Source organism: Stenella coeruleoalba, assembly GCF_951394435.1.
Source record: "Stenella coeruleoalba genome assembly, chromosome: 13".
In the NCBI taxonomy this organism is placed as follows: Eukaryota; Metazoa; Chordata; class Mammalia; order Artiodactyla; family Delphinidae; genus Stenella; species Stenella coeruleoalba.
Window position 1 is genome coordinate 9,186,084 of NC_137159.1, and position 26,149 is coordinate 9,212,232.

A 26,149-nucleotide genomic window follows, 5' to 3' on the forward strand; every position below is an offset into this window, starting at 1 on the left:
ACGGGTTCGTGCCCCGGTCCAGGAAGATCCCGCGTGCCGTGGAGCGGCTGGACCCGTGAGCCATGGCCGCTGAGCCTGTGTGTCCGGAGCCTGTGCTCCGCAATGGGAGAGGCCACAACAGTGAGAGGCCCACGTACCGCAAAAAAAAAAAAAAAAATACGCTCACTGAATGAATACAAAAACAAGACCCATATATATGCTGTCTAGAAGAGACCCACTTCAGACCTAGGGACACATACAGACTGAAAGTGAGGGGATGGAAAAACATATTCCATGCAAATGGAAATCAGAAGAAAGCTGGAGTAGCAGCACTCATATCAGATAAAACAGCCTTTAAAATAAAGAATGTTACAAGAGACAAGGAAGGACACTACGTAATGATCAAGAGATCAATCCAAGAAGATACAACAATTATATATGCACCCAACATAGGAGCACCTCAATACATAAGGCAACTGCTAACAGCTATAAAAGAGGAAATCGACAGTAACACAGTAATAGTGGGGGACTTCAACACCTCACTTACACCAATGGACAGGTCATCCAGACAGAAAATGAGTAAGGAAACACAAGCTTTAAATGACACAATAGACCAGATAGATTTAATTGATATTTATAGGACATTGCATCTGAAAACAGCAGATTACACTTTCTTCCTAAGTGCACACGGAACATTCTCCAGGATAGATCACATCTTAGGTCACAAATCAAGCCTCGGTAAATTTAAGAAAATTAAAATCATATCAAGCATCTTTTCCGACCACAACACTATGAGATTAGAAATAAATTACAGGGAAAAAAATGTAAAAAACACAAACACATGGAGGCTAAACAATATGTTACTAAATAACCAAGAGATCACTGAAGAAATCAAAGAGGAAATCAAAAAATACCTAGAGACAAATGACAATGAAAACACAGTGATCCAAAAACAAAAAAAGGCACGTGCTCAAGGGTTGAGATTTAATAAGATTAATATTTATTACTGTTTAATCAGTAACAGTTTTGGGTTTTTTTTTTTTTAACTGCAAGTGCATGGCAGTGAGGAATACAGTGGCTACTAGGGAAGTTTGATGCCACTGCCTTGCTTCTAGCTAAAGGGTCAGCAGTTTTTCCCACCATTGCTTTTGCTGACCATCAGTGCAAAGGTCAACACAGTGAAAAAGGCAAAGAACGTCTGTCGGTGTTCTGAAAATAGTTTTGACACCTGAAAAGACCTCTGAGATCCCCAGGGGTCCATGAATCCCTTTTTAAGAACCACCACAACAATTATTGAGAATTATTGAGGGCCTTAGTGATATCCCAGAGGCATTACAACATCCTAAAGTATTTTCCAAGTCATCAGAGTTTAAATTAGTTGTTTTGGCGAATATATGTATAATGTATAACGTGTTCATCAACTACTCAGAATAGTTCATTTAAAAGGGAACCTATTTACCAACCATTTTGGAGCAATCAAAAGATTGTTGTCCTAGTAGACATGGACAGAGAAGAATTTTCGATGTAGGAAAAAATATTTGCCTCAGAAGTGAGAATTAAAAAGTAGTGTGCTTCACAAAGTCTATTGACTATGAAGTTATGTTTGTAGAATCATGCTGTTGAAGTAGATAGGTCTGTATATAGTAGAAAAATCATACAAAATGCACTCTCCTTTCACAAGTTAGCAGAGCCATGTAGAGCCATGGACATTTATACCCAAGTATTACCAACCCTTCCCCCCAAAAAGTTTAAGATTAACGTTACTTGAAATCAGAACAGTGTAACCTTATATGTGAACTATGATTTTTTAAAAAATAAAAAACAAATGTTTTTTAATTTTATCTGTAACTGTCGGGAAGTCATATTTTGATTATTAAACTAAGCTATTACTTGAACTTTAAATCATCAAGTGTTTATGAAACAGTAATTATGGGCTTAGCTTTCAAAATAAAATTCAAAGATAGCTTGATATGAATTGGAAATATTTTTACAAATAAAATGATGCAACCTTAAGATCCTCCAGCTGATATCTGTCTGAGGGGAGGGGCAGAAAAACAGTGACTGAAAGTGGGGACAGCACCGGTAGGACTTCGGGGTGCTGGGTGTTCGGTACACAGCTGTTTGCTTTGTGCTAAAACACTGAGCTACTCATCTCTTAGGTTTGTGTCCTTTTCTGTTTTTGTGTCATGTTTCAAAACTTTTAAAGTTAAAAATAAAAAGATCTGTACACAAAAACAAGTGTTAGTACAAACATGAAGACTTCGGTGACCTGGGGAACAAAGCCCTTTCTGGGACTTAATGCAGAATATACAGTGTCATCATTGGTTGCCCAGCTCTGCTTGCCAGCCATCCAGCCTCTAAATCATCAGGGATAAAATTGTTTATATAGTTGATCAATTCGAGAAACTAATACTGGGCTGTGCATGGGGTGAAGGGAAAAAAGCTTTTCCAGAGAATATACTAATGACTGCTGCTTGTTTACCCAATGATTCAAGGCTCATCCACTGCAGAGTTCCACGGGATTTACAGAGGGCCTCTCCCGACATCTAATTTTAAACGTAATTTTAAAACCTGGAGAAAAGAAATCTGTCAAAGTAAAGTTTACTCCAATTCACAATAGAACTGTTTCTTCCCTAATCATAATCAGGTATGTTCTGTGATTTAAGTGTGGGTTGACCTTTAGTACTTACATAGAGTCCTTTCCTGATTCGTTTCAATATTAATATTTGCATTAATTTATTTCTGAAATAGGGTATTCATTTTGCCCGAAATACACACACACCCCCCACGCCTCATGAAACATACCTTTGTGATGATATTTTTAGCCAGAAGACCTGAATACTGTCTTCCTGTACCGTGTGTGACTCTTCAGAGTGAAAAACTCCTGCTCCTCTTTGTGTAAACATTTAAAATTTTTTCAAGTGCAAATGTTTCACCATTAAATTTAGTGTATTAATTTTTACATGGTTTATAAAGTAACAGTAAAAATTATAGATCAAAAGATTGTGCAAATTTAATGGGAGGAAAATCTGTGGTTCTTGTTCTTACATAGAAATAACCTGACTGTGATGGATGCTGTGATGGTCCAAGGACAAGGAACAACTGAGAACTTGAGGGTGGCAGGCAAGCTTCCAGGTCCAGGGAGCTCCTTGCGCTTTAAAATCACGGAAGCATTATTAAAAGACTGTACAGACAGTGAGTATTCCTGTCATATCCAAGGCACACATTTCAGCGTTTGTTGTCAACAGGAAATAATTCCAAAAACAAGAACAGTATTTCTACATGTACACATGTGTATATTAATGATGGATACTTGAGATTTTAAGAAAACACCCTGACTTGCTTTCAGAGTTGTTTGGTTTGGATCTTAAAAAATTTGAAATGTCAGTATTCATTGCATGCCTTAGATGATTTATTCTGAATGTGAAAAATAAAGCACAGTAAGTCCCCTACATATGAACCTTCAAGTTGCAGACTTTCAAAGATGCAAACATGCGTTTGCATGTCCAATCACGTAAGTTAGTTCACGTGTCTGGCGCACATTGTCAAGTGTGTGCATCCTCTACAAGTGTTTGTACTTTTGTGTACTTTACAGTACTGTATAGAGTACAGTAGTACAGTACCTTTATTTCAAGCCCAGGATGTCCAGAAGCAACCGCAAAAGCAGCGGTGATGTAGCGAGTACTGCAGCCAGCCCCTGTATGCCAGCTGTTTACTGTACTACTGTACTTTTCAAGGTACTGTACTGTAAGATTAAAAATGTTTTATTTCTTGTGTGTGTTTGTTTTTTATGTATTATTTGTGTGAAACGTATTATAAACCTATTACAGTATGGTACTATATAGCCAATTGTGTTGGTTAGGTACCTAGGCTAACTTTGTTGGACTTATGAACAAATTGGACTTAGGAACGCACTCTTGGAACTAAACTCGTTCGTATGTAGGGGACTTACTGCAAAATTAAACTTCTGCCGTGTAAAATGACTTAACAAAGTAGAATACTTCCTGGTGAAATCCGGGTAATGGCTGATCTCTTTGCCCTGAGGGGCTCCGTTCATAATCTCTGCGATACATTCATAAAGAAGGTATTATCATTACTTGGACCTGGAGCACAGGATAGCAAGATTTATACTCACTCCTCATTTTTTTCCTTTAGGTTTGAAACTAAGAGAACCAAATTTCACATTGAAAAGAACATTTAAAGTAGAGAATACAGGACAACTTCAAATTCACATAGAAACCATTGAAGTCAGTGGGTACTCATGCGAGGGATATGGCTTTAAAGTTGTCAATTGTCAAGAATTTGCACTGAGTGCCAATGCCTCTAAAGACATAATCATTTTGTAAGTATTTTCTCATACGATAACAAATCACTAACTTCTCATTAACTTTATACTGGAGTTGTTCAAACTTTATGCTAAAATTGTTTGCATACTCACAAAAAAAGGTCTTTATCCACAACTATATTCATTTGATTTTTTTCTTCACTTAATCTTTGGTTATTTCTTCATATCTTTGTTTTCAAAATTGTGAAACTCCAAAGTGGATCAGATAGTCTTAGAAACCAGTTTCAAAATTATTTTCAAGATTGTGTAGGAAACTGACTATAAATTCAGTCTCAGCAGCAGAGCAGACACCTGTGTTACACACATGCAGTTTTTCTGTGTTGTGCAGTGTATACAAATGTGTGATATTTTGGTCAGAAGACAGTTTTAATGCCTACATCGGCAGTAGTTGCAGCATATTTTAACAGTTGATTACTTGTTATGTTATAAAGTTTATATAATAAAATGTAACTTCTGTCCCCTTAATGGAATGATAATTTCATGACCTTCAGTGGACACTTACTTCATAAGTAACTACATTACTCCATGTAAGGCATACACTTGGCACCTGAAGGTACAGTGAGGAATAAGACACCTTTCCTCAACGTGCAGATCATGTGCTTGTGGGGCGTACAGTTAACAAAATAAAAATAATATAATTAGGGCAGAAAGCAGTGCTGCAGGCGATGAACATCAGTAGGGCTAGGGTGGTTCTCTACACACACACACAAAAAGGCAGTGGGAATGCATCGTAAGAGAAGAGTGTGGATTAACTAAAGGAGGAAGGAAGAGGGAAGGGAAGGAAGCTCAGAGACTACTTTCCTAGTTAATGATCATGGGATTATTGTTCTCTTTTTATGTAAATTCTCCAATTATCCACAGAATATAGTTGTTTTGGTTATTCACCTCATAGGGCAATACTTTGTCCATCTTAAAATGAGAAAGTTGAATAAAAGTATCAAACTCTAAAATTCTGTGTTCTGTTTCAAAGGCATTATATTTAAACTGTCTGCGGTATATTTTTAAAAACTTTATCACTGCCATCATTCTGTTTTAGGTTTACTCCTGATTTCACAGCTTCTAGAGTTATTCGTGAACTGAAGTTTATAACCACCAGTGGCTCTGAATTCGTATTTGTATTGAATGCATCCCTTCCTTACCATATGTTAGCAACCTGTGCAGAAGCCCTGCCCAGGCCCAACTGGGAGCTGGCTCTGTACATCATCATCTCAGGAATAATGAGGTACTTGCGTCTTCTTTCGAGATTAGTATTTAGGCGTCACTTGACACTGTTTATCATGGGCCCACCACGTGCCAGTCACTGTTCTGAGTGCCGGGGATGCACCAGCGAACAAAGCAGGCAGACCTCTCTCGTCAAGCCTACATGCACCAGTGGGAGCAGTCAGAACTGAACCCTGCTTGGGTGGCATATACGATAAACCAGAGTCTTTTCTACCTTTGAAATTTGTTATACAAATGAAGTACAGGTTAATTTCTTAAAGGAAAAAAACATGCATAATTTACCAGGTGGTTACTCGATTTGGGCATTTGTAATGTACTCAACATAATAGTTTATTCTTCCTGAGTCATACCTAAGCAACATAAAACTGATGAGAAATATTTTTTAAACCCTCAACATCCTCATCTTTTTTTCAGCGTATTTCTTTATGTTTTTTTAAGAATGAGATATACTCGCCTCTGAATTAACTTACATAGTTACCCTGCACATCCTTTAAGGGAAAGGAGTTGGCCTAGAGAGTTAGAAGTAAAAGAAAAGATAAGAGCTGCTTCTTCTTGGTAAAAGAAAAGCTACCCTCCAGCGTCTGTTCTGATACAAATAATTATTTCCTCCGTACGAGCCTCCGTGTACGTTGGCATTCTAGAAAAGTCGGTGCACAGCCTTTCATCCATAATGCTCTTTTGTCATGTCACAGGCACTTGTTTTTTATATCATATTGTACTTTACCAAGAAGCTTGCCTTTAATGTCACATTTTGTTACTCTTGCACTCACAACTGAACCCCGATTCTCCATCTTCTGTACCCCTGCAGTGCACTGTTCCTTTTGGTAATTGGAACAGCCTATTTAGAAGCTCAAGGAATTTGGGAGCCCTTTCGAAGGCGACTATCCTTTGAGGCCTCGAACCCGCCCTTTGATGTGGGAAGACCATTTGATCTCAGGAGAATCGTTGGTATTTCATCTGAAGGAAAGTATGTTCACCTGCTGGAAATAAATTCTCCAATATATAGATTTGGCTGATGTAATTAAAAGAAAAAATACGTTTCTTCTTTTCATCTTCGCTCAGGGGAAAAATCTTAAATACCCTGCGTACAGTGCTCTGTTACTAAGAACTCATAGCAAATGCCATGTTTTTATTGATAAGCGTTAAAATATTCTCAGTTGTATCAATACCTCAATTCCTATATTGCCAGTTAGAACAGACCCAGTCCAGTTGTGGAAAGTATCCTGTTTCTTGCTGTTTTTTCCTTCGGGTAGTTCATATTTATGGTGGCTATACTGATGAAGTAATGCTTTTAATCTTAGATCTTGTAGGTTGCTATTACTGATCTGCAGTTGGTCCTTTTTTCAGCTTGAACACACTCAGCTGTGACCCCAGTCACAGTAGGGGGTTCTGTGGAACAGGCGGTTCGGCGTCCCGACCCAGCGCAGGGAGTCATAAGCAGTGTGGCCCACCAGTCCACCCACACAGCAGTCACGGCAATAGGAACTCAGCTGACGTGGAAAACGTCAGAGCCAAAAGCAGCGCAAGTACCTCTAGCAGGACTAACGCCCAGTCGGCGAGCAAAGCCAGCGCCCTGGTCTTAGATTCACATGCCATGGCCCAGGGTCACACAGCGGGCAGGAAGTCCAAGGGGGCAAAACAGAGCCAGCACGGCAGCCAGCACCATGCCCACAGCCCGCTGGAGCATCACTCAGCACCGCCACCGCCAGTGCCTCAGCACCAGGAGCCACAGCCCGAGAGGCTGTCCCCCACACCCCTCACACCCCCGGCCCACCCGGAGCACCCCGGCAGCACACGGCACAGCTCGGAGGACTCGGACATCACCAGTCTCATCGAAGCCTTGGACAAAGACTTCGAGCACCACGACTCCCCAGCCCTGGAAGTGTTTGCAGAGCAGCCGCCTTCACCACTGTCGAAAAGCAAAGGTAATCATGGGTTCTCACGGCCAGGAAAGCGTGACACGTGAGGGGAGAGCCAGCGCGTGTTTAGGGGGCTACTGTGATCGTAGTTGTGATGAGCAGCTAATTTAGTAGGTGTTCTTCTGGCCCAGGTTCATCTCTGCTCTTGGACTTCAGCTTTTCCATATCAAGATGCAGATAGAGGTACCCATTTGTCATAAAAGATATTTGTATTTCTTAGATTACTTGCCAAATTCAGGAAGTTATTGGACATCTACTGTTTTCCTTTTCAACTGCGTGTGATTACTGTGTTACTGTGGCGGGTTGAGCTTTTTAATTGTTAAAATAGTTTTAACAGAACGGAGATCATCTGCCTTTTAACTCAAAAATAGGACTTCTGCACAACCTGTGCTTCAGAGCAGGGGTTGGCAAACCACAACCCGCGGGCCGAGTCGTCACCTGTTGTTGTAAAGAAGGATTTATGAGGACCCGGCCATGCGCATTCGTTCATCACGGTCCGTGGCTGCTTTTGTGCTGCAGCAGTGGCGGAGCTGAGCAGCTGCAACAGAGGCTGTAAGGTCCACAAACCAGAAAATATTTACTGTCTAGCCCTTTCCAGAAAAAGGTTGCTGACCCCTGCTTTAGAGTTCTTCATGCTGTATTAGTTATCCATTTCTCAGTAACAGTTACCCCAAAACCTAGTGGCTTAAAACCCCACCATTCACTATCTCACAGTTTCTGGGGGTCAGGCATCTGGGTGCAGCTTAGCCGGCTTCTCTGGATCTCACAAGACGGCAGTCAGGGTGTTGGCCAGCGCTGAAGCCTTTGTAAGGTTCAGCTGAAGGTGGATCTGCTTCCAGGTTCGCTCAGGTGGTTGACGGCAGGATTCAGTTCTTCACGGCCTGGTGGACTGAGGGTCTGGGTTCCTTCCTGACTGTGGCCAGCCACCTCTGCATAGAGCAGCTCAAAGCTGTTGTTGGCTTTACCAGAGCAAGCAAGTAGGAAGGCAAGAGAGAGAACAGGCTGGCAGGACAGAAGTCGTGGTCTTCTGTGACCTACTCTTGGAAGTGACCCCCCATCACTTCTGCAGTGTTCTCATTAGAAGTGTGGTCCAGCCACACTTCGGGAGAGAGAGTTCCACGAGAGCATAACGTGGGGCTCCCTTCTTTGAAGTCTACGCACCACACATACATAGGCAGGCTAATTTGTAACTTCCAGAATCAAAATGTGAAAAATAGTGAATGGCTTCTGGCTATATTTCAGTTTATTCCCTTTACAGCCTGAACTTTTTTGCATCTTCCTCTCTCTCCTGTGGCAGCCATGCTAATACATTACTCTAAGCCTATTTAAGTCCCTCCCTCACTGAGGTACCAAGGAGTATTTGCCTTTGGTTTGCACAGGGAATAGGGAACCTGGCAGCCCTGAGAAGCCAGAAGAAACCTGATGCCCCAGAATCCGAGAGTCTTCTTTTAGAGAATTTCTTAGTTCCAGTGATATGAAGACTAGTTCTATATGGTCTTCTTAGAATTACTTGCATTTGGATATTTAAAACAGTAGAAAGTCTTGAATAATATTTAACTTCTTCCATAGAAATATTTTTTTGTTGTTATCTCATTATTAATAGAGCTTACATATTTTAGGGTAATTTTTACAGTAATATTAAATGAATGCTTAAAGTTCCTTTTATAAATTAGATCAAGCTACATAATGTGTTTTTCTCCTCTCGAGAGCATGAATAAAATAAACATATATTATCCCTTCTTATCACAAAGAGGGGCTCTGGCAGTCGAAGTGAGCACCTTGTTGCTTGTGTCTAAGATAGTCCTCTAACACCACCATAGGCCCGTTTTTCTTTTCAGGGCCATTCATCTAGATCTTGAAATTTAAACATGTTTTTTATTGTTCACAGTGGTCCGAGAGTCGACCTACTAAAAGCTATGTAATGATGGCGCGTGGGTACCACGTTATTAGTGATTCTTGAGCCCACAAGGAGGCAGTGATTACCAGCTTCACATGAGTGGCCACCCCACTTGGTAGCCTTCCACTGCTGCTGTGTGGAAAGAAGGAAAGAGCCAGATCTTAGTTGTGTTTTTTTCCTTCTTCAATAAGTGGTTTTATTGAAGTATAACATACATGTAGAAACTCAGTCTTTTAAAAGAACTTTAAAAGTTGGGCGTTGAGGGCTTCCCGGGTGGCACAGTGGTTGAGAGTCCGCCTGCCGATGCAGGGGACACAGGTTCGTGTTCCGATCTGGGAAGATCCCACATGCCGCGGAGCGGCTGGGCCCATGAGCCATGGCTGCTGAGCCTGCACGTCCGGAGCCTGTGCTCCGCAGCGGGAGAGGCCGCAACAGTGAGAGGCCCGCGTACCGCAAAAAAAAAAAAAAGTTGGGCGCTGATCTTGGGGTTGCAAAATAGTGATACATGATAAAACCATAGGCTCTTAGCCAGGTGGAACCTTTATCATCTCTCTAAAGCTCACCCCAGCGCCCCTGCTAAAATAGTCTCGTGTTTACATTAAAGAACCTTCTCTTTTCAGAAGCACCTGTTCTCTCCCCTGCCCTTCCCAGTAGCTCAAAGAAACCTTCCTTGTAATGAGCTTCGGTGACGTCTGGCTTTTGGAGACTGTTCAGAAAGACCCTTCTTCATATGAACGGGGTCTCCCTGCTCTTGCCCTCTCTGGGTAGATGGCTTGCAGGCCATCCAGTCACTTCTGTAGTCATCCCAGCAGTCACTTTTCTTCCCGGGAGATGGGACCCAGAAATGCCCTCTGTTCATGGCTGCCTGAGCAGGGGCCCTATGGCTGGGCAGTCATTAGATACTGTACTTCTGTGGCTTCTCCCCTGTGACACGCGAGTCCTGGGGACTGGACAGGGGCCATTGCTGGATTGAGGGTTAAAACCTGAGAACGCACTGAGCCTGGTGCAGCCATTTTCAGTGTCTGCATTCACTGCAGAAACAGTGGGATCTGCCGCTACCCTTGTTTCTGCCATTGGCAGTCTGAGGGGCAGCTTTATCTCAGGTGGGGAGAAGCCGAGTGATGTGGGCTCACAAGGCCAGGCTCTACCTTCAGGCAGACCCAGATCAAATCCTGGCTCTGCCACTTACTGTGTGATTTGGAGAAAATTACTTCCCTGAGCTTCCGTTTGTTACCTTTAAAATGGGGAGAATAGCTTCTACTTACATGGTAGGGGGTAGGCACTGCTGTGATTTTTAGGGCAGGAAATGGCGCTGCCATCACTAGGCTGCTCGGTAGCAGTTGGCTGTGGCCCATCCCAGCGGGAATGTCTGCTTGGAACTCAGTCTTGAGGGTTAGGAATGGGATAAGCAGAGAGCTGAGGACAGAATCCCGAGGACAAGGCCAGCAGACAGTGTGACAGGAAGCAGGTAGCAGATGTGGTTGGCATGTCCCAGCAAGGCCAGAGCAGAGGGAGAACCGAGCTCCACAGAGCCTGGAGGACCTTGGCAGGAATAGTCTCTGTGAAGTGAGCCTAGAAGCCAGGTAACTGTGGCTTGGAGAGCACCTGGCACACCAGACCGTTACCAGTGGCCGCTTCTTGGTGTGCATGTGAGGGGCCAGTGAGTGAGGGGTGGAGGTTACTCTTTAATCTGTAGTTTCCATGTTCTTTGATTTTTAACCAAAAAAAAAAAGGATGCGTATATCTTGCAGTAGTATTTTTAGTGAAGAAAAAAAATAGGAGAACATGTTGCTTGAAAATATCTGTGGGCCAAGGACAGAAAGGGGAGTAGAGCTGAGGGCAGCGGTGTTGTCAGCGCTTCCTGACGTTCCAGACACGACCGCAAGTGCCTCGGGCACCTGGGTGGTTGGCGTTGCGCTGACCCTGTTTGCAGGGGGGAAGCCCAGTCTAAGAAGGGTTACGTCAGGCAGACACAGGAGCCAAGCCCAGGCCCAGCCCGAACCCTCAGCTCGCAGCTGCACGACACCACCTCCCACAAGGAGGAGCAGTATTTGAGTAGGTAATTGGTGCGACCCAATACCCAGGGAGGTGGGTGGGTGGGACCCAGCTCCGCAGAGTATACGAGGGCACGTGTTCCACAGGCGCGTGGACGCAGAGGGATCGGTAGCTTCTGAGGCCAAAGGGGAAGCGGTAGGGTAGAAACAGAAGGTAGAGGAAGTCTGGAATGATCAGACCTCAAATAGCTGAGATTTCTGTAGGCTGGGAGTCCATAGGACATGGGAATTGGATTTGCAGAGCAGTCTCTCGGGCAACATCGGGGACCCAGCTGAGGGTCACTGTGGCCTCCCTCACGCTTGTGCCGTTCTTCTCCATGACTGTGCAGCCCACGGGTGAAGAGTGAACACGGGGTGGTTGGAGCCCTGCAGGGCAAGGACAGCAGAGAGACCAGGGCTGAGAACGTCGTGGGGCGTTGGCAGGAGAACAATGGGCGTGCCACGCTGTGCGGAATTAGCAGGACCTTAACACAGAAGGAGGCTCACTGACAGGGAGAATGGACAAGTCAAGGGCCGGGGCTCCAACAAGTCAAGTTACAGGGATGGTGGAAGCAAGGGAATGAGAGGAGACCAAGGTGTGAAAAGGAGGCGTGAGGGTTTAGGGTTTGGGAGAAAAAGCAGGTCCGCGCAGTTCTGCCCTCAGGTGCAGCCTGGAAGTGAGGTGTGGGGTGTAACGGAAATAAAGCCCGTTAGCACCAGCGGGGCCTTTATACAACACTCGAGAGCCACCTCTATTGGAATTCAGGTTTTCAGAAAGGTATACGATGACGTGCCATGAGATCAGTGAGACCATGAAAGCAGCTTCTTGTCAGTTCGGTTCAGTTGTGCCACCAAAAGAGGTTTTGTTTCTAAGTGAGTTGGGAGAGAAAGCTTTGAAAGCCTTCGGGATTTCAGAGTGACCGATAGAGATTGCCATCCCGACCTGTACCAGGCCAGGGCCTGGATGGTGGGAGCTTGAGAGTCCAAGGTGTCCATGAGTCACTGCCAGGCTCCTCAGTGAACGCTGCGGGGTGTGCAGGCTCCACTGTCGAGGCTGGGCAGAGTGTGTGTAGAGGGTCCTAGGGGTGCAGATCTGATGGGTCACCCACCAAGGGAACAGACAGACTGGATTTAGAGCTGAAACGAAAATCCACTGTAAACACTCCTCACTGCAAAGCAGGGCATCTGCTAGGTCCTGGTGGAGCCCGGCGCTTGGCTGGTAAGCTTTCTGCTCCCTCCTCTATTACTGTGTACAGCCCCACAGGCCAAGGTAGTTAGCACTTGGAGTGAAGGTAACCTGATTCGCCCAACAAAGGCAGAGACGCTGGACGAGAGTGAGCAGAGAGAAGGGCTAGCGTAGGCTCTGGGGAAGCAGGCCCTCTGGGGTCAGCTTGCCACCGGGACAGGAAGTACGGTGGCTGCCCCTACATAGAGGAGCCCTCCCCACCCCGCCCTGGAAGAGAGGGTATTGGGTAAGTGTTTTGAGGCCTTGCTGCCCAGAGTTGAAGTCCAGGGATCAGCAATAGTGACGTAACTTGAGAGCTTTTAGAAATGTCGAATCTTGGGCCCCAACCCAGACTGCCAAATCAGATTCTCTATTTAACAGTATCTGCAGGAGATTGGGATAACCTGTGTTGAGCCATTACAGCCCCACTCACTAGGGGAACGTAACCAATGAATGCTTTTGGGGGGTGGTTTGGGGCTGGGCCCATCTAGTAGGTTTTTTGTTTTTGTTTTTGTTTTATTCAAACAGTCACAAAAAATATAATCTTCCTCATCAGTTCACTCAGTCCCATGTAATTAATTTTTTTTTCATCTTGATCTTTTGTTAGCACTTTTATGAATTCATCAGTTGTCCATTAGAGTTCTGAAAATGCTTATTCATCCAGTTCAGCAGTATAGTCAGTTACCAGAAACCTGTACTTGTCAGAGTCTTTTCCATGAATTCCTTGAAGATGAAACCCTTTTATAGGAACATTTTTGCAAGAGCATCAGAGTACACCCAGAACTGTCTGTAAATGACAAAAGACTTAAAAATGACCACGGTTAAAGATTTGATGAAAGTTCATAATAATGCAATTGACAAGGAAATTTAGTTATTTCTGAGATACACATTTTAAAGTAATAACTAGAAATATGACTTATAACATTATACCAGAACATATAAGATTTTTAGGAATTTCATGTAATGTCCATCTAGTGGGTTTTTGGGCAGCTGGGAGTTGCCCTTAAAGATAGTGGAGAGAAATGCCTAAATGGGAAGACAGAAGCTATCCTTTCCCAGCATTGAGTTGTATTAAGTTTGCTCTAGAATATCCATGATACTTTATTTCTGGAATAAAGAAATCCAAAATCTAATCGAACATAATACTTCTGTGAAAACCCTAAATAACTGAACTCTCTATGCTGCATAAGGTTATGGTTGCGCAGCCTTTTTGTCTCAGTCCCGTGTACCTTATTCTGCTTAGCGCTTCAGAAGGTATGTACAGCCTCCTAAGGTACAAGGAAAACTAGAACAAAAGAGAATATGGGTCTGCCCGCAAATTCATAGGTAATTCCTTTCCTGGGATAGATGTAAGTTTTTTTCACTTAATAAAAATTCTTTTCTACCTTCTAGTGGGCTAAACCAGTATCTTCACTATCTAAGCACAGAACCTAATATGACAAAATAAGACGGTAATTGCTACTGATTTTTGAACACAATATTTACTTTAGCTTAAAGAACTCCTGAAGAGTTCCTTCATATGCACCTTTTGGTATGTTTCAGGTTATCATACTCATATTGACGTATCATTTCAGAACCAGTAGGGAGACGTAAACTTACATGACCAGTACTGACCCAAATAAATCATATGTTGGCGTGTACTGTTTATTGGCCTCACTCAGACCTTTAAACCAGGCAGAAGATGAGGAGAAAGACAGATTCCTGTCGGGATGGATGATCCTCCAGAGATTCTTCCGAACCTTCAGTCAGGTGTACCTGTCATTGCCTGGCTTAGGTCCACAGCTGCCGGGCACTGCACACGTTCAGAGAAGCCATTTGCTAGTAATTGAAATGGTCTTGAAGTAATTCTTTGGGGTGGGCCTTAAGTGAAACGATTTAAAGTTGGAGAGACACAACCAAAGCAACTTGCCCCAAACTAGCGATTACAAATTCCTTTATTCGCTTCTTAGTGAAGACAAAAGAGTAACTGAGTGAGTCGGGCATATTCTTTAAATGGATAATTCGTATTTTGCCTACTTTTAAAACGATTAGTGGTGGTTTAAAGGATTAAAGCACATGTAAAACAGTGAATCAAAGACAGAAAGTGGTTTTCGATGTTTTATCTGTTTGTTTTTAATTATGGTGCTATCTCAACAAAAACCTAGAATAAAGTTTGTTGTTACCATTCAGTGTTAAATTGAGCTGCAAATTTCCTGGCGGCTGAGGCCAAAGGGAAGCATCGTTATATAGTTCTGCAGGAAAAGGAGGCAGGAGAGTTCATCTGAAAAACCAGACTTCGCTGGCATTGAAGTCCCGCTGAGGAATCTGAGGACACTGGGTGATAGACTGGGCATTGTGTCTTTGTTGCAGAGAGAACGGGAATGTTCTCCACACACATGCTTTATGTTGGTCGTGTAACATTGAACCTTAACTCCCCACCGCATCATGCCTCCTAGATGTACGCTCAGCCTCACCCACACACACAGCATCTGTGGGGCCTGTGGGTGTGTATACAGTCACTTGTGGTTGGATTATCTCATAAGGGTCAGAGCATCACTGTTAGGTGAAGATGCCGGACCCGTCAGCAGCAGGTGGTGTGGTGCTCGGTCGCACACACTTAGCAGCCTGCCTCGTGTTCTTGTACCCGCTGGGGGTAGCTCCCAGGGGTCCTGCAGGTGGGGACAGATGGTTTTTGTCAATAAAGAGTTTTGAATCCACTCAACTGTTAGGAAATATATACTTAATTAGGCCTTAAAGTAATGAAGAAACTATTTCGTTCTGACCATTTTTAAGAGCATCCACCAACCGGATACCTCATTTTGAGGAGCGCTGACCCTGTCATCTCGCCGAGATGCAGTAGCTGCAGAAAGTAGCCCCTGTCCGAGTTGGGTGGCAGGTTTCACACTCACCCACTGAGTCCTGATGAGTGCTTGTCACCTGTCAGCAGTGTGAGGTGGGTTTTGGGGCCCACTTTCTAACTTGCACCTCTTGTTTTCTCTCAGGCCTCCTACCCCAGAAGCACACACACGATGAGCAATAAAGTACCACTTCTCACAGTCGCCAGTTAGGCATCCATAACCTCTCCACCACCTTCCTGCCCATGATGGAACTTAGGTAGAGAAGAAGCTTATGCAGAGAGTCCAAGCGGGACTTCCTGCTTCCCTTCCAGGTCTGAAACTTCGTAACAGAACTTGTGTGTTTGGGGATGGCAGCTTGAGATAGATGGTTAGGGCTTCGGAAGGCACCCCAGGTTTACTTTTCCAGCCAGCCGTGGCCAACCCTTCTTGGGGGGAAGGATGCACAGGGACACCAGGCCTCTTCTTACCCCCTGGAGTCAGGACATGAAGACCTGGGCAAGAAAGCTTGTCACATAAGAGCACTGGCCAGCCTCTCGTGGTCATTGTCATATCCTTAGCAGGCTTATCTTCTAATTTCTAGTTCATTGTTGATGATTAGAATTTAACCTGTCAAATGACTTTCCTCACTTTCTCTAATTTGGGCATTCAAATTATGTATCTCTAGAAGTATCAGTAGCCTAGGAGCCATAGATCATATACAGAAAAATTTTTCAGTGGTAGCTATGTTAAAAAGAAGTCTGTGTATTCATGGATTGCAAAAAGCAGCCAGTTTTCTAAAGTATGTCAAAAGCCATAAAAATAAAATAATGCACGTGCGTCCTTTGAAAGCCAGTAAGCTCATATCTGGAAATTTAACATCAGGAGATGATCTCACATACCTCATGTTTTATAATAGTGAAAATTGGAAACTAAGTGTCTAAGAACAGGGGATTTGTAATTAATGCAGCCTGTCATTTAAGGTAATTATGCCTGGAGTGTCTGTGTTATAAGAAGGACAGGAGATCATTGTCAACTTCCCTGAACTATGATCCTTTTGTTTGTTTTTCAGTGAGTGGAACAGGGTGGCCCGGTGGTCAGTTGTGAGGTAGACATTTGTAAATCTCCCATTTTTCACGGACGGACAAGAGGTTAGAATGAGAGATCCAGTCTTTGGCATGTTGAGAAAAAAGTTGGAATAGAGTTTGGAAGGGTGGCTTTCAGGCCAAATGGACCTATTATTTGCAAAAGAAAAAAAATGTGTTTAGCTTCTTAGAAGTAAACAACACTTTATATGTTCTGAAGGATTAATGTACTTGGCAAGGATCAGTACCCACGCCATGAACATGCCATGACTTGGTCACGTGTGACCTCTTGGGGACTTTTTGCTTTTAAATTTCAGTGAGACATAACACTTTTTTTTTTTTTTTTACTTTTAAGGTAATTATAGATTCACATGCAGTTGCACATAATAATGCGGAGAGATCCCTTGTACCTTTTACCCAATTTCCCCCAATAACATGTTGCAAAACTGCAGTACAGCATCACAACCAGGATACTGATGTTGATGCAGTAAGACACAGGGATCCCTTATGGGCCCTTTTCTAGCCACACCCGCTTCCCTCCCACTCCCCCCCTCCCCCCAGCCTAAACCCCAGAGGAGGTTTAATCATTTCTCCAGTCTTACAATTTTGTCACTTCAAGAGTGTTGTGTAAATGGAGTGAAGCGTGATTCTGGATTGAAACCTGGGTAAGTTGTCATGAAGGATTGAGATGGAGAAGCTTCTGGACTTGGGGCAGCAAGTCTCAGAGCAGGTCATGCTGTTGGTGTATTTCACTGTTCCGAAAGGCCCAAAACTCACTTCTGCGGCTCAGCAGACACTGGCTGAGCACTTGCTGCATGCAGAGCCTTGTCAGGCACTGAGGATGGAGAGCTCAGTGCGGCCTAATCTCTGCCCTTCAGGTGCTAAGACTGTACGAGGAACAGAGCCTAGGGGTGAGTGTTGATCGCAGTAGGTCAGCTGCTGGAAACATACTCTGAGTTTACTAAGCTGCTTCTCCCTTCAGCTTGTACCGTCTTTACTTGGATGGGTTAATTTTCTATTACTGATCATGCATCAGTTAAGTCATGGCTCCCATAAGGCTAGGAGACCTCCAGTCTCCTCCACTGTGTATTGAGTTAATTTATCTTTGAGAGGGCAGTCTCCCTCAGAATTCCTATTCCCACTTCCCAGGTTCCTACTCTTGCTTCTGTGCCCAGCAACAGCACGGGGGTGTGAACTGGTAGCTTGGCCTCTGGAAACTGAATGTTCCACGACGGGCCAAGGGCTAAGGAAGGGCTCGGGACAAGGCTAGAGCAGACCTGGAGAGATAGATGGGTCCAGACTGTAAAGGAGTTTGAACGTTATCCTATAGAAAACAGCGAGAATCAAGTTTTTGTATTTAAGAAGTGTTTCAAAAGGAAAGTAATGCTGTTGGCAGGGTGGAAGGTATAAGGAGAGACGACAGAAAGATGGGGCCGTTACAGTAGGCCAGGCACAGGGCAAGTCCTGAGCTGAGGAAGTGGCAGTGGGAGTGAGGTAAGAAAGGAATTAGAGGTCTTAGAGGTAGAATCCATTTGAGTGACTACTTGATGGTGGAATTGGGCTCTTTGGATCATTTCATCCAGGTGGCTCGGAATTGCCCAAATTCTACTCTACTTCAGGTACCTTTCCTCCTGAGACTCCCACGGGATATACACACACAGAGGTCACGAGAAACCGGAAACAAGGCAGCCGATCCTGTGCCTGCAGTGCCCAGCTCAGGTCTCATAAATCTGTGTGGAATTTACAGCCCAAGCCAAGGATTCTGAGATCAGCCCTACATTCCAGTCCCCAAGAGGGCTTGTTGACACCGATTGCCGGGTCCCCCCACCCCGGGTTTGGTTCAGTACACCTAGAGAGGGGCCTGAGAATTTGCATTTCCAACAAGTTCCTAGGTGTTGCTGATTCTGCTGGTCTGGGAAAACACTTTAAGAACCGGGAGCCCTGAGGAAGAGTAGAGACCCGTGGGAACAAGCTTGCCAGCGGCAAGAGGGAGACACGCCACCCGGAGCGTGCAGCCTCGCAGGGAGCAGGGACTGCTTACGGGTACATGTGGGCCTGTCCTCCGTCTGATCCACTCAGATCATTAGTCCTTCCTCTAGGGAAGGGGCACTCTCTCCTCTCCCACCAACTTTTGAACTTGGGAATAGAAGCAGCAGAAGAAACCATACATGACAGTGAGGTAGCCACTAGCCTGGGTGATGGACTGATGCTGATACTGTAGAGCAGTGATCCTCAGCCTGGCTGCATAGTGGGTCCACCAGAGGAGCTTGTTAAAAATATACCCACGTCCAGGTCCCACCGAGAACCACTTAATCAGAATCTCGCGGGGTAGAGCCCTGAACAGTGTTCGTTAAAAGCTTCCTAGGTTGTTCTAAAGTGCAAGAACCATTATTTTAGACTGAGAACCAAAAGATGTTTCTAGGTTGTTTAACTCAGTTTGGGACATTTTAGATTTGAATTGCTTATGTCAAATTAATTAAAGTTCAGCCCCAAAGGAGAATGTGAAAGGAAAGGGAAGAAGCTCCAAGGGCAGATTTCCAGGGAACACCAGCAAAGATGAAGCCAGGTGTCAGAAGAATCACAGTACCGGAAGAGGGTGATGATGTTGGGGTCCAGCAGGGACACGGAGGGGGATAATCCAAAGAGTCCAGTGGAACCGAGAGGTCTTGTAGAATGAGAAGTGCTAGAGGTCACCCGCACTGACAGTTGGGCTGTTGTCAAAATCACATTCGATAAGGTGCTGGGGACAGACGTCCACGGGCAGCATGTTAAGAAGTCAGAAAAAAAAAAAAAAGTCAGTAAAAGATGGGGATTTGGAGGTAAAAGTGTAAACTACTCTTTCATGAAATAAGATTTTTTAACTAACTGCTGGTTTGCTGTTTCCTTTTCTCCTTTATTTGTACATCTGTGGCTTCAAAATTTGAGTCCAGTTTTTTTTTTAATCACTTCCAGATCTTTTCTATTTATCAAGGAGGTTTCAGGTTATTGTGAATACAGATTATTTATACAGATAATGTCTCTCGTCCAGTGAACCTGAGCATGATAAAAAGGTATAATTTCAGGTGGGAAATGCATTGCATGGGGGTTAATGTCAGCCATGTGGGAAAATTTGAAGTGCTTTCAGCATGAACCGCTAGACACTCAGACTCCGAAATCCGAGGGCTCTCAGGACCAGAGCAGGACAGGTCCTTCCCTTCTGCCGCAGACAAGAGGGCTCTTGGCGTTATGTTATTGGTGTTCACTGCAGTGTTCCCAGGACACGCCACACTGCCTGGGAAACGGCAGGCACTCGAATGTGTCGAGGGTTGTTTTCTCATCTGTCTTGGGAACATCCACATCTTTTAAAATAATAGGACTTCCTTGGCAGTCTAATGGTTAAGACTCTGTGCTTCCAATGCAGGGGACGTGGGTTCGATTCCTGGTAGGGGAGCTAAGATCCCACATGCCACGTGGCCAAAAATAATAATAATAATAAAAAATATAAAATGCTAAGGTTGAAAAAATTAAAATAATAGGCTTTTCGTAGTTCTGTTTTACCCTCTGTCCATATATAACATTAGCTGGTACTTATATGCCTGGTACTGTCCTAAGGGCTTCATGTAATTCCTCATCACAACACTGTGAGGTCGTCTTCCCCAGTCTGCAGATGAGAGGCCAAGGTCACACTGCTAGTTAGGGAAGAACCAGGATTTGGACCCAGCTACCGGGGTTCTCAGCACCCTGCAAGTGACATACATGCAGCTCATCCCGTGCCACCTTCAGGCTCCCATCTCCACAAAGATTTGAAAGGATCTCTGGTTTTCACGTCTGTGACTTTTCAAAGCTACATCACCCTCCGGGATATAAAAAAGTACAGGTGACACTTGAACAACAAGGGTTTGACCTGCACGGGTCCACTTATACATGGATTTTTTTTTTTTTCAGCAGTAGAGACTGCAGTACTACACGGTCCATGGTTGGTTGAACCTGAGGGTACAGAGGGGCCAACTATAAGTTATACACCAATTAACCCCCTGCAGTTCAAGGGTCAGCTGTCTTCTGAGAGACGTACAGATTTGTCACAACTAGTGGGTTTGCCAAAGCTCATGGAACTGTACACTTAAAATGGGTGTATCTTCTTGCATATAACTCACGCCTCGAGAAAGCTGATTTTTTAAAATATTCTAATCGAAAAGTCAAACATGATTTCAAAAGCTTTAGAGAAGAACTGAAGTAGAGAAAGAAACAGTTATTAATCAGAGTTCAGTCTCTTCAAAAAAAGTTTTAATGGCTTTGTTTTCCAAGCTGTTTAAAAATCAAGTGTCATTTTACATTCATTGTCATCCCCAGGGAAAGGAAAGCCTCTTCAGCGCAAGGTAAAACCACCTAAAAAGCAAGAGGAAAAGGAGAAGAAGGGAAAGGGAAAGGCCCAGGAAGACGAGCTGAAGGACTCCTTGGCCGACGACGACAGCTCCTCCACCACCACAGAGACCTCCAACCCAGACACAGACCCGCTCCTCAAGGAGGTAGGACGGCCCCGTAGAGCAGGGTTCACACACAGTGAATGTGCTGTGTTCAACACGCGCACACGTTCTGAGGGCTAGTGCTCAAGAGTGCACAGACACGCCCAGGCAGTCACTCCCCTGCAGAAGCTCCACAGCGCTGGGCGTGAGTATCTTCACTTCCCCCGGGAACAAATTAGGAAGCCTGCTAATAAGGTGAAATAGTTAGAAACTGGAAACACAGCTTGAAAGTTAGGGACCATCTAGAATAGTAACGACTCTGGCTCATGCAAATTGTTTCAGATTTTAAGTATCAAAAGAGGATGAGGAGGGGCTTCCCTGGTGGCACAGTGGTTGGGAGTCCGCCTGCCGATGCAGGGGACACGGGTTCGTGCCCTGGTCCGGGAAGATCCCACATGCCGCGGAGCGGCTAGGCCCGTGAGCCATGGCCGCTGAGCCTGCGCGTCCGGAGCCTGTGCTCCACAACGGGAGAGGCCACAACAGTGAGAGGCCTGCGTACCGCAAAAAAGAGGATGAGGAGGAATTCTGTCACTTTGATGGATTGTATTGGCCGTGTCCTGTCGGATCACCGCTGCTACAGCAGGCCCTGGGAGCAGGTAGAGCAGGGACTGTGACCTCTGGTCCGGGCACCCACCCAGTGCACGCCGGGAGGCCGCCTCACTCCCCATCCTCTGCTCCCGGGGGTGGGGAGGTCACAAGCATCAGGGGTAACACAGCAAAATGTGCAGACACCGTGGCCATGAGATAAATGGAGGCTAATGTTACTGTTGTGACTGTGTCACGGAGTGTGAGTTATAAGTGGTATGCAGAAAAGTGAGGGCGTACTTCTGTTCTGGCATTTCTATTTTTAAATAACTGTATTTCAAATTTGAAATGATCCAAATAGAGCCTTTAATATTGTAGAGCAGAATTCTTTTTCAGTCGTAATCTAGTGGCTTAAAAAATCATTTCTTAAAGATATCCAGCAGTGTCGTCCACATATATTAATTTTTAAAATAAAATTTACACGTGACACTTTCTGGCCAGCCGCCCTCCCCTGTGCATCCCTGACGTTTGGCGGGTGCTCTGGGCCAAATGTCAGGGATGGGGCTGGCATTGTGTCCCGTATCTCCTCTGTGACAGATGACTGCAGAGGAGCAGAATGCCAGCTACTGGTCCTCAAGTGGGGTCCCAGCCGTCTCTGATATGAATAAGCGTTTGGAAAGCGTTCTCAGCACAGACTTGCTCCACAACTTTGCCCCACTCCCTTTCTGCCTTCCCGGCATTTTCCTAACCACTCCTCAGTGGCCCCTCTCCAGCGGACCCCCTCTGTGCACCCACTGGCATCATCCTCCCTTCTCTGCTGTTGGTTTTCTCCTGGTTGTCCCATCTCCTGCCCAGTCATTTGCTTCCTTACAGACACAGCTCAGGACTGGCGGCCTCCGTGCCTGTTACCCTTCTCCCGGCCGAGCAGTCTGTATGCCTCCCCCTCAGCACTCCTGCGTAGAGTTCATGTGCTCTTGTCTCTTTGTGACTGATCTCTTTGCCAGTTTTGTGCATTTTCTTCCAAAGTGGATTTCAATCTTGGGAGGTCATTTTCTCTTGGATGTGTGTCTTTTCCAACCCTATTCTACCCATGCATTCAGCAGATACATGTTGAGTACCTGAGTGCTGGGTGCTTGAGAAGCAGCCGTGGACGAAAGAACCAGGTTCCTGTCCTGTAGGGGCTCACGGTCCACAGAGTTCCGGAAATACTGCACGACTCAGAAGAGTCTCAAAAGGTGTATGTGCAGGAGGCTGTTTTAGCCTTTCTCTGCAGCTAAATAGATGGGTCTGTGTGACCTGTTAAAATCCAGGCTGCCAGAACCGTGCAGCCGGATGCTGTCGGGTGGACGCTCATCTGCCCTGTGTTGGGAGCTCCCCCCATACCCACAGCTCTGCCCTTCGGCCGGGTATGTCTTCCCCCGATTGGCCCTATGCACCGGGAACACAGAACCAGGTTTCTGTTTTCTTCATTTCCCATCTGTGCTGCGTGTGGTCCTTCTGCGCATGAGCGGTGCACGCCCGCTCCACAGGCGGCTCCCGGGCAGGGTCCCAGTGCCTGAACGATACCTGCCCTGTTTAGAGACAAGCCGCCTGTGCTCACGCCTGGGTGCTGCGGCAGCATCACCTTACTCTGAAACGCACGGTATGGTCTCCGTGCTCAGCTGGTCGAGGACCCAGGGGCAGCACTGCTCTGAGATGCAGCTGGGCTGTGGCCTTCTCAGCCCACAACGCCAGTCGTGTGTAACTCTGTATTGTAGTCCTGAGTTAACTTTTCTTGTACAAAAGGCAAGGTTTTGCTCCCCAGTGCCTAAAAACAAGAAGCTACCCGTCTGTTGCTACCCCTGTCAGCACCCCAGTCAGGATATAAGTTAGAGTGACATTCGTTACAACTCACACTCACCAAAACATAATTTATAGTAAATCAAAGACTGAAAAATGACAGACCCACAAAAAGAGAGGTTTGAAGAAAGGAGCTGATCATTTTTATTCATGTGATGTGTGTATCTACTACGTGTTTGGTTTTGTGTCTCTGCCTTCAGACAGCACTATATCAGGCATTTTTGTTCATCCTTCTCAGCAGTTGTGTCGATTTTTTTTATAGGATACAGAAAAGCAAAAGGGAAAACAAGCCATGCCTGAAAAACATGAAAATGAAATGTCTCAAGTGAAACAGAAAAGCAAAAAACTCTTAAATGTTAAGAAAGAAATCCCAACAGATGTGAAACCCAGGTAAGAAAAATGAGTTCAGAGAAATGAGGTATGTAAAAGTTGTCACTGGTGAGAACCAGGTAATGTTTTCGTTTGCTTGGTTGGTTTTTAGGGGGGTTTTGGCAACAAAAGCTGCATCCCTCATGACGTTCCTAGGGGGTCTTTTCTACTGCCCAGTGTTCACTGTCGCTGGTGAGGGACAGCCACATGCTTCCGATGTCAGAAGTATAAAAGGCAGAGTTAAAGCTACTTGTGAAAATGGAGGAGGAAAATGTAGGTTGGTGATCTGTTCCCAGGCAGAGAGCCGTTTCACTTCTGCACAGAGATGGCCTTGGTGGTTTAGCCGCAGGTACGAGCATAACTTCTCTCCGCTAGAGCCCTGAGTCTGCTCACTAACCCAGAGCTGCCGTTGGGGTCTAGAATTCTGTGCTGTAAAACTTGGGAGGACTTATTCTTAACCTTAAAAAAAACAGTGCTCAGGGCAGATGTGACTACCGGACAGTTCTACCATGAAGTAGCTCCCGTCCAGTTCCCGTGGGGCAGGTCCTGTGGGCCTCACAGGGAGGGCGACCTGCAGGATGTTTCCCCGGGTCAGTGAATGAGTTGAACTCTTGGGTTATTCGTTACCAAGCTTACTTCATACTTTCACTAAACTTTGGGTCTGTCTAGTAAACTACTCCTAGTTTCAGTGTGGTTAATGATGCCCTTTCTAGCTCAGCATATAAAAGGCCATCTGCGTGGAAGCCAGTATTTGCCTTCTTGTGTGGTAAGTGGCCGTCGACCCAGGAAGTTGAGGGAATTAGGTATAAATTGATAAAGGAAGACATTTATCATTAGAATTGCCCTTAGCTTTGCGGGTCTGTTCTTACTCTGATTCTAGGAGTAAAACTTGAGCTCTGCAGAAACATCAATAAGCTAGACTCTGTCCCTGGGTTATACAGCTTAACTCGACAGGGGCCGTCTGTTCTGTAGAACCAGAAGCTAATAAGAAATTAGTGATTACTGCAGTAAAATTTAACCTTGTCCCTGAACTTATGCAATAACACAGGATATGGCAGTGATTAGTGACAGAGTATTTATACCTAAAAGTTACCCTTTTGTGCAAAATGTCAGTTTAAGTGACCTAACCCCACGATTCGTTGAGAACGGTCTGACCCAGTTAGAAGCAACGTCAAGTGGAGTAATGGCTGATGCACTTGAGGCTCCCGAGACTGAGTCTCCGCCTGAGGTCCTTCGGTGCTAACGCTCTGCCAGCCCAGGACAGGAATCAACCCTCGTCTAGGGACTAGGGGTGATTCTTCTAGACCTTTCTCAGGCTTAGTTGACTGATCAGATGTTTTAAAGTAAATGAGGCTAAAAAACCCAAATTATGAAAAACCCTAGTTTCTACATATGCTGAGATTTTGTGAGATGGACAGTTATGCTATCATTCTTATCATAAATTTTAAAACCCAGCTTCTAAGAATTATCGTAGTGAAACCATTTCGTAGGTGGCTGTCGCCAGATCTGCCATTTATTCTCCTTCATGCCTGAGGGCAGTGTTTTTAAGACAGATCGTATGTACATGTTAATCCTCTCATCCCTCTTCCATTGATTTCTGTCATATTCTGATTTTTTTATGAAATAACTTAGCCATTAGCAGATTTGACTTTGCAAGTTTGTAAACGACTCCACTTGACGCCCCCTGACTTTGCAGGGATGTTGAGTTTGCTGGTAAACCCAAGGCCAGAGCTGCCCGCTCTCCAGCCCCTGTTAGGAGGCAGTTAGAGTGGTTAACTCATGTCCTTTTGATGTATAGTTAACAGAAATCATTACCAGAAGACAGTTTAAGCAACGTGCTCTAAATTGTCTTTTGTAACTGGAGAAATCTATATCAACCCTGGTCTTCTCATCTCCTGTATCTAATCTCTTTAAACTCACTGATCTTGTTTTGTGTTTTTCTGAATTCAGGGATAAAAGTATTGAGTCAGAATCTTTTAGTACCTCAGTCAAATTCAGAGTTCAAGACCTTTTTTTAATAACCAGAAAGCTGGCCTCTGAATAGAGCCATTTGCTGTCTCCACTCGGGTGTGACAGTAAATGCCCTGTGCTGTCCCGCGCTGGTCCCGCCCCAGTGACACCTGACGTTCCTGTCACCTAAGAAGTGCTCAGCGTGTTATATGTGCTTCCACGTATCTGAAGGAAATAGGTGCACACTTTTAAAAAAGAGGTATTAATAAGGCATATATCATGACTTTCTTTTGGAAGATTTACGTGGTGGGGAAAAAGCATTTATATATCAGTTGGCCAAAAAGCTGATGTTCTAATAGTAAAATCTGTGGGTTTAGCTCACACTCGCTTTATCAAAGATTAGTCTTTAAATATTATCAGTGTTGTTGGAACATTATATTATATCAC

General features: G+C 44.8%; 1 protein-coding gene across 2 annotated transcripts in view; it reads left to right on the forward strand.

Annotated features, from left to right (window-relative positions):
- Positions 1-26,149, forward strand: part of TMEM131 (transmembrane protein 131) — a 192,757-nt gene that overhangs the window by 155,207 nt on the left and 11,401 nt on the right. For both annotated transcript variants that reach the window (XM_079940485.1, XM_079940486.1), the window contains exons 26-33: positions 2,475-2,626; positions 3,032-3,174; positions 4,135-4,321; positions 5,361-5,546; positions 6,354-6,512; positions 6,893-7,470; positions 20,847-21,022; positions 23,646-23,773. In XM_079940485.1, coding sequence (XP_079796611.1) covers positions 2,475-2,626; positions 3,032-3,174; positions 4,135-4,321; positions 5,361-5,546; positions 6,354-6,512; positions 6,893-7,470; positions 20,847-21,022; positions 23,646-23,773 — 1,709 coding nt within the window. The remainder of the gene's footprint in view (positions 1-2,474; positions 2,627-3,031; positions 3,175-4,134; positions 4,322-5,360; positions 5,547-6,353; positions 6,513-6,892; positions 7,471-20,846; positions 21,023-23,645; positions 23,774-26,149) is intronic.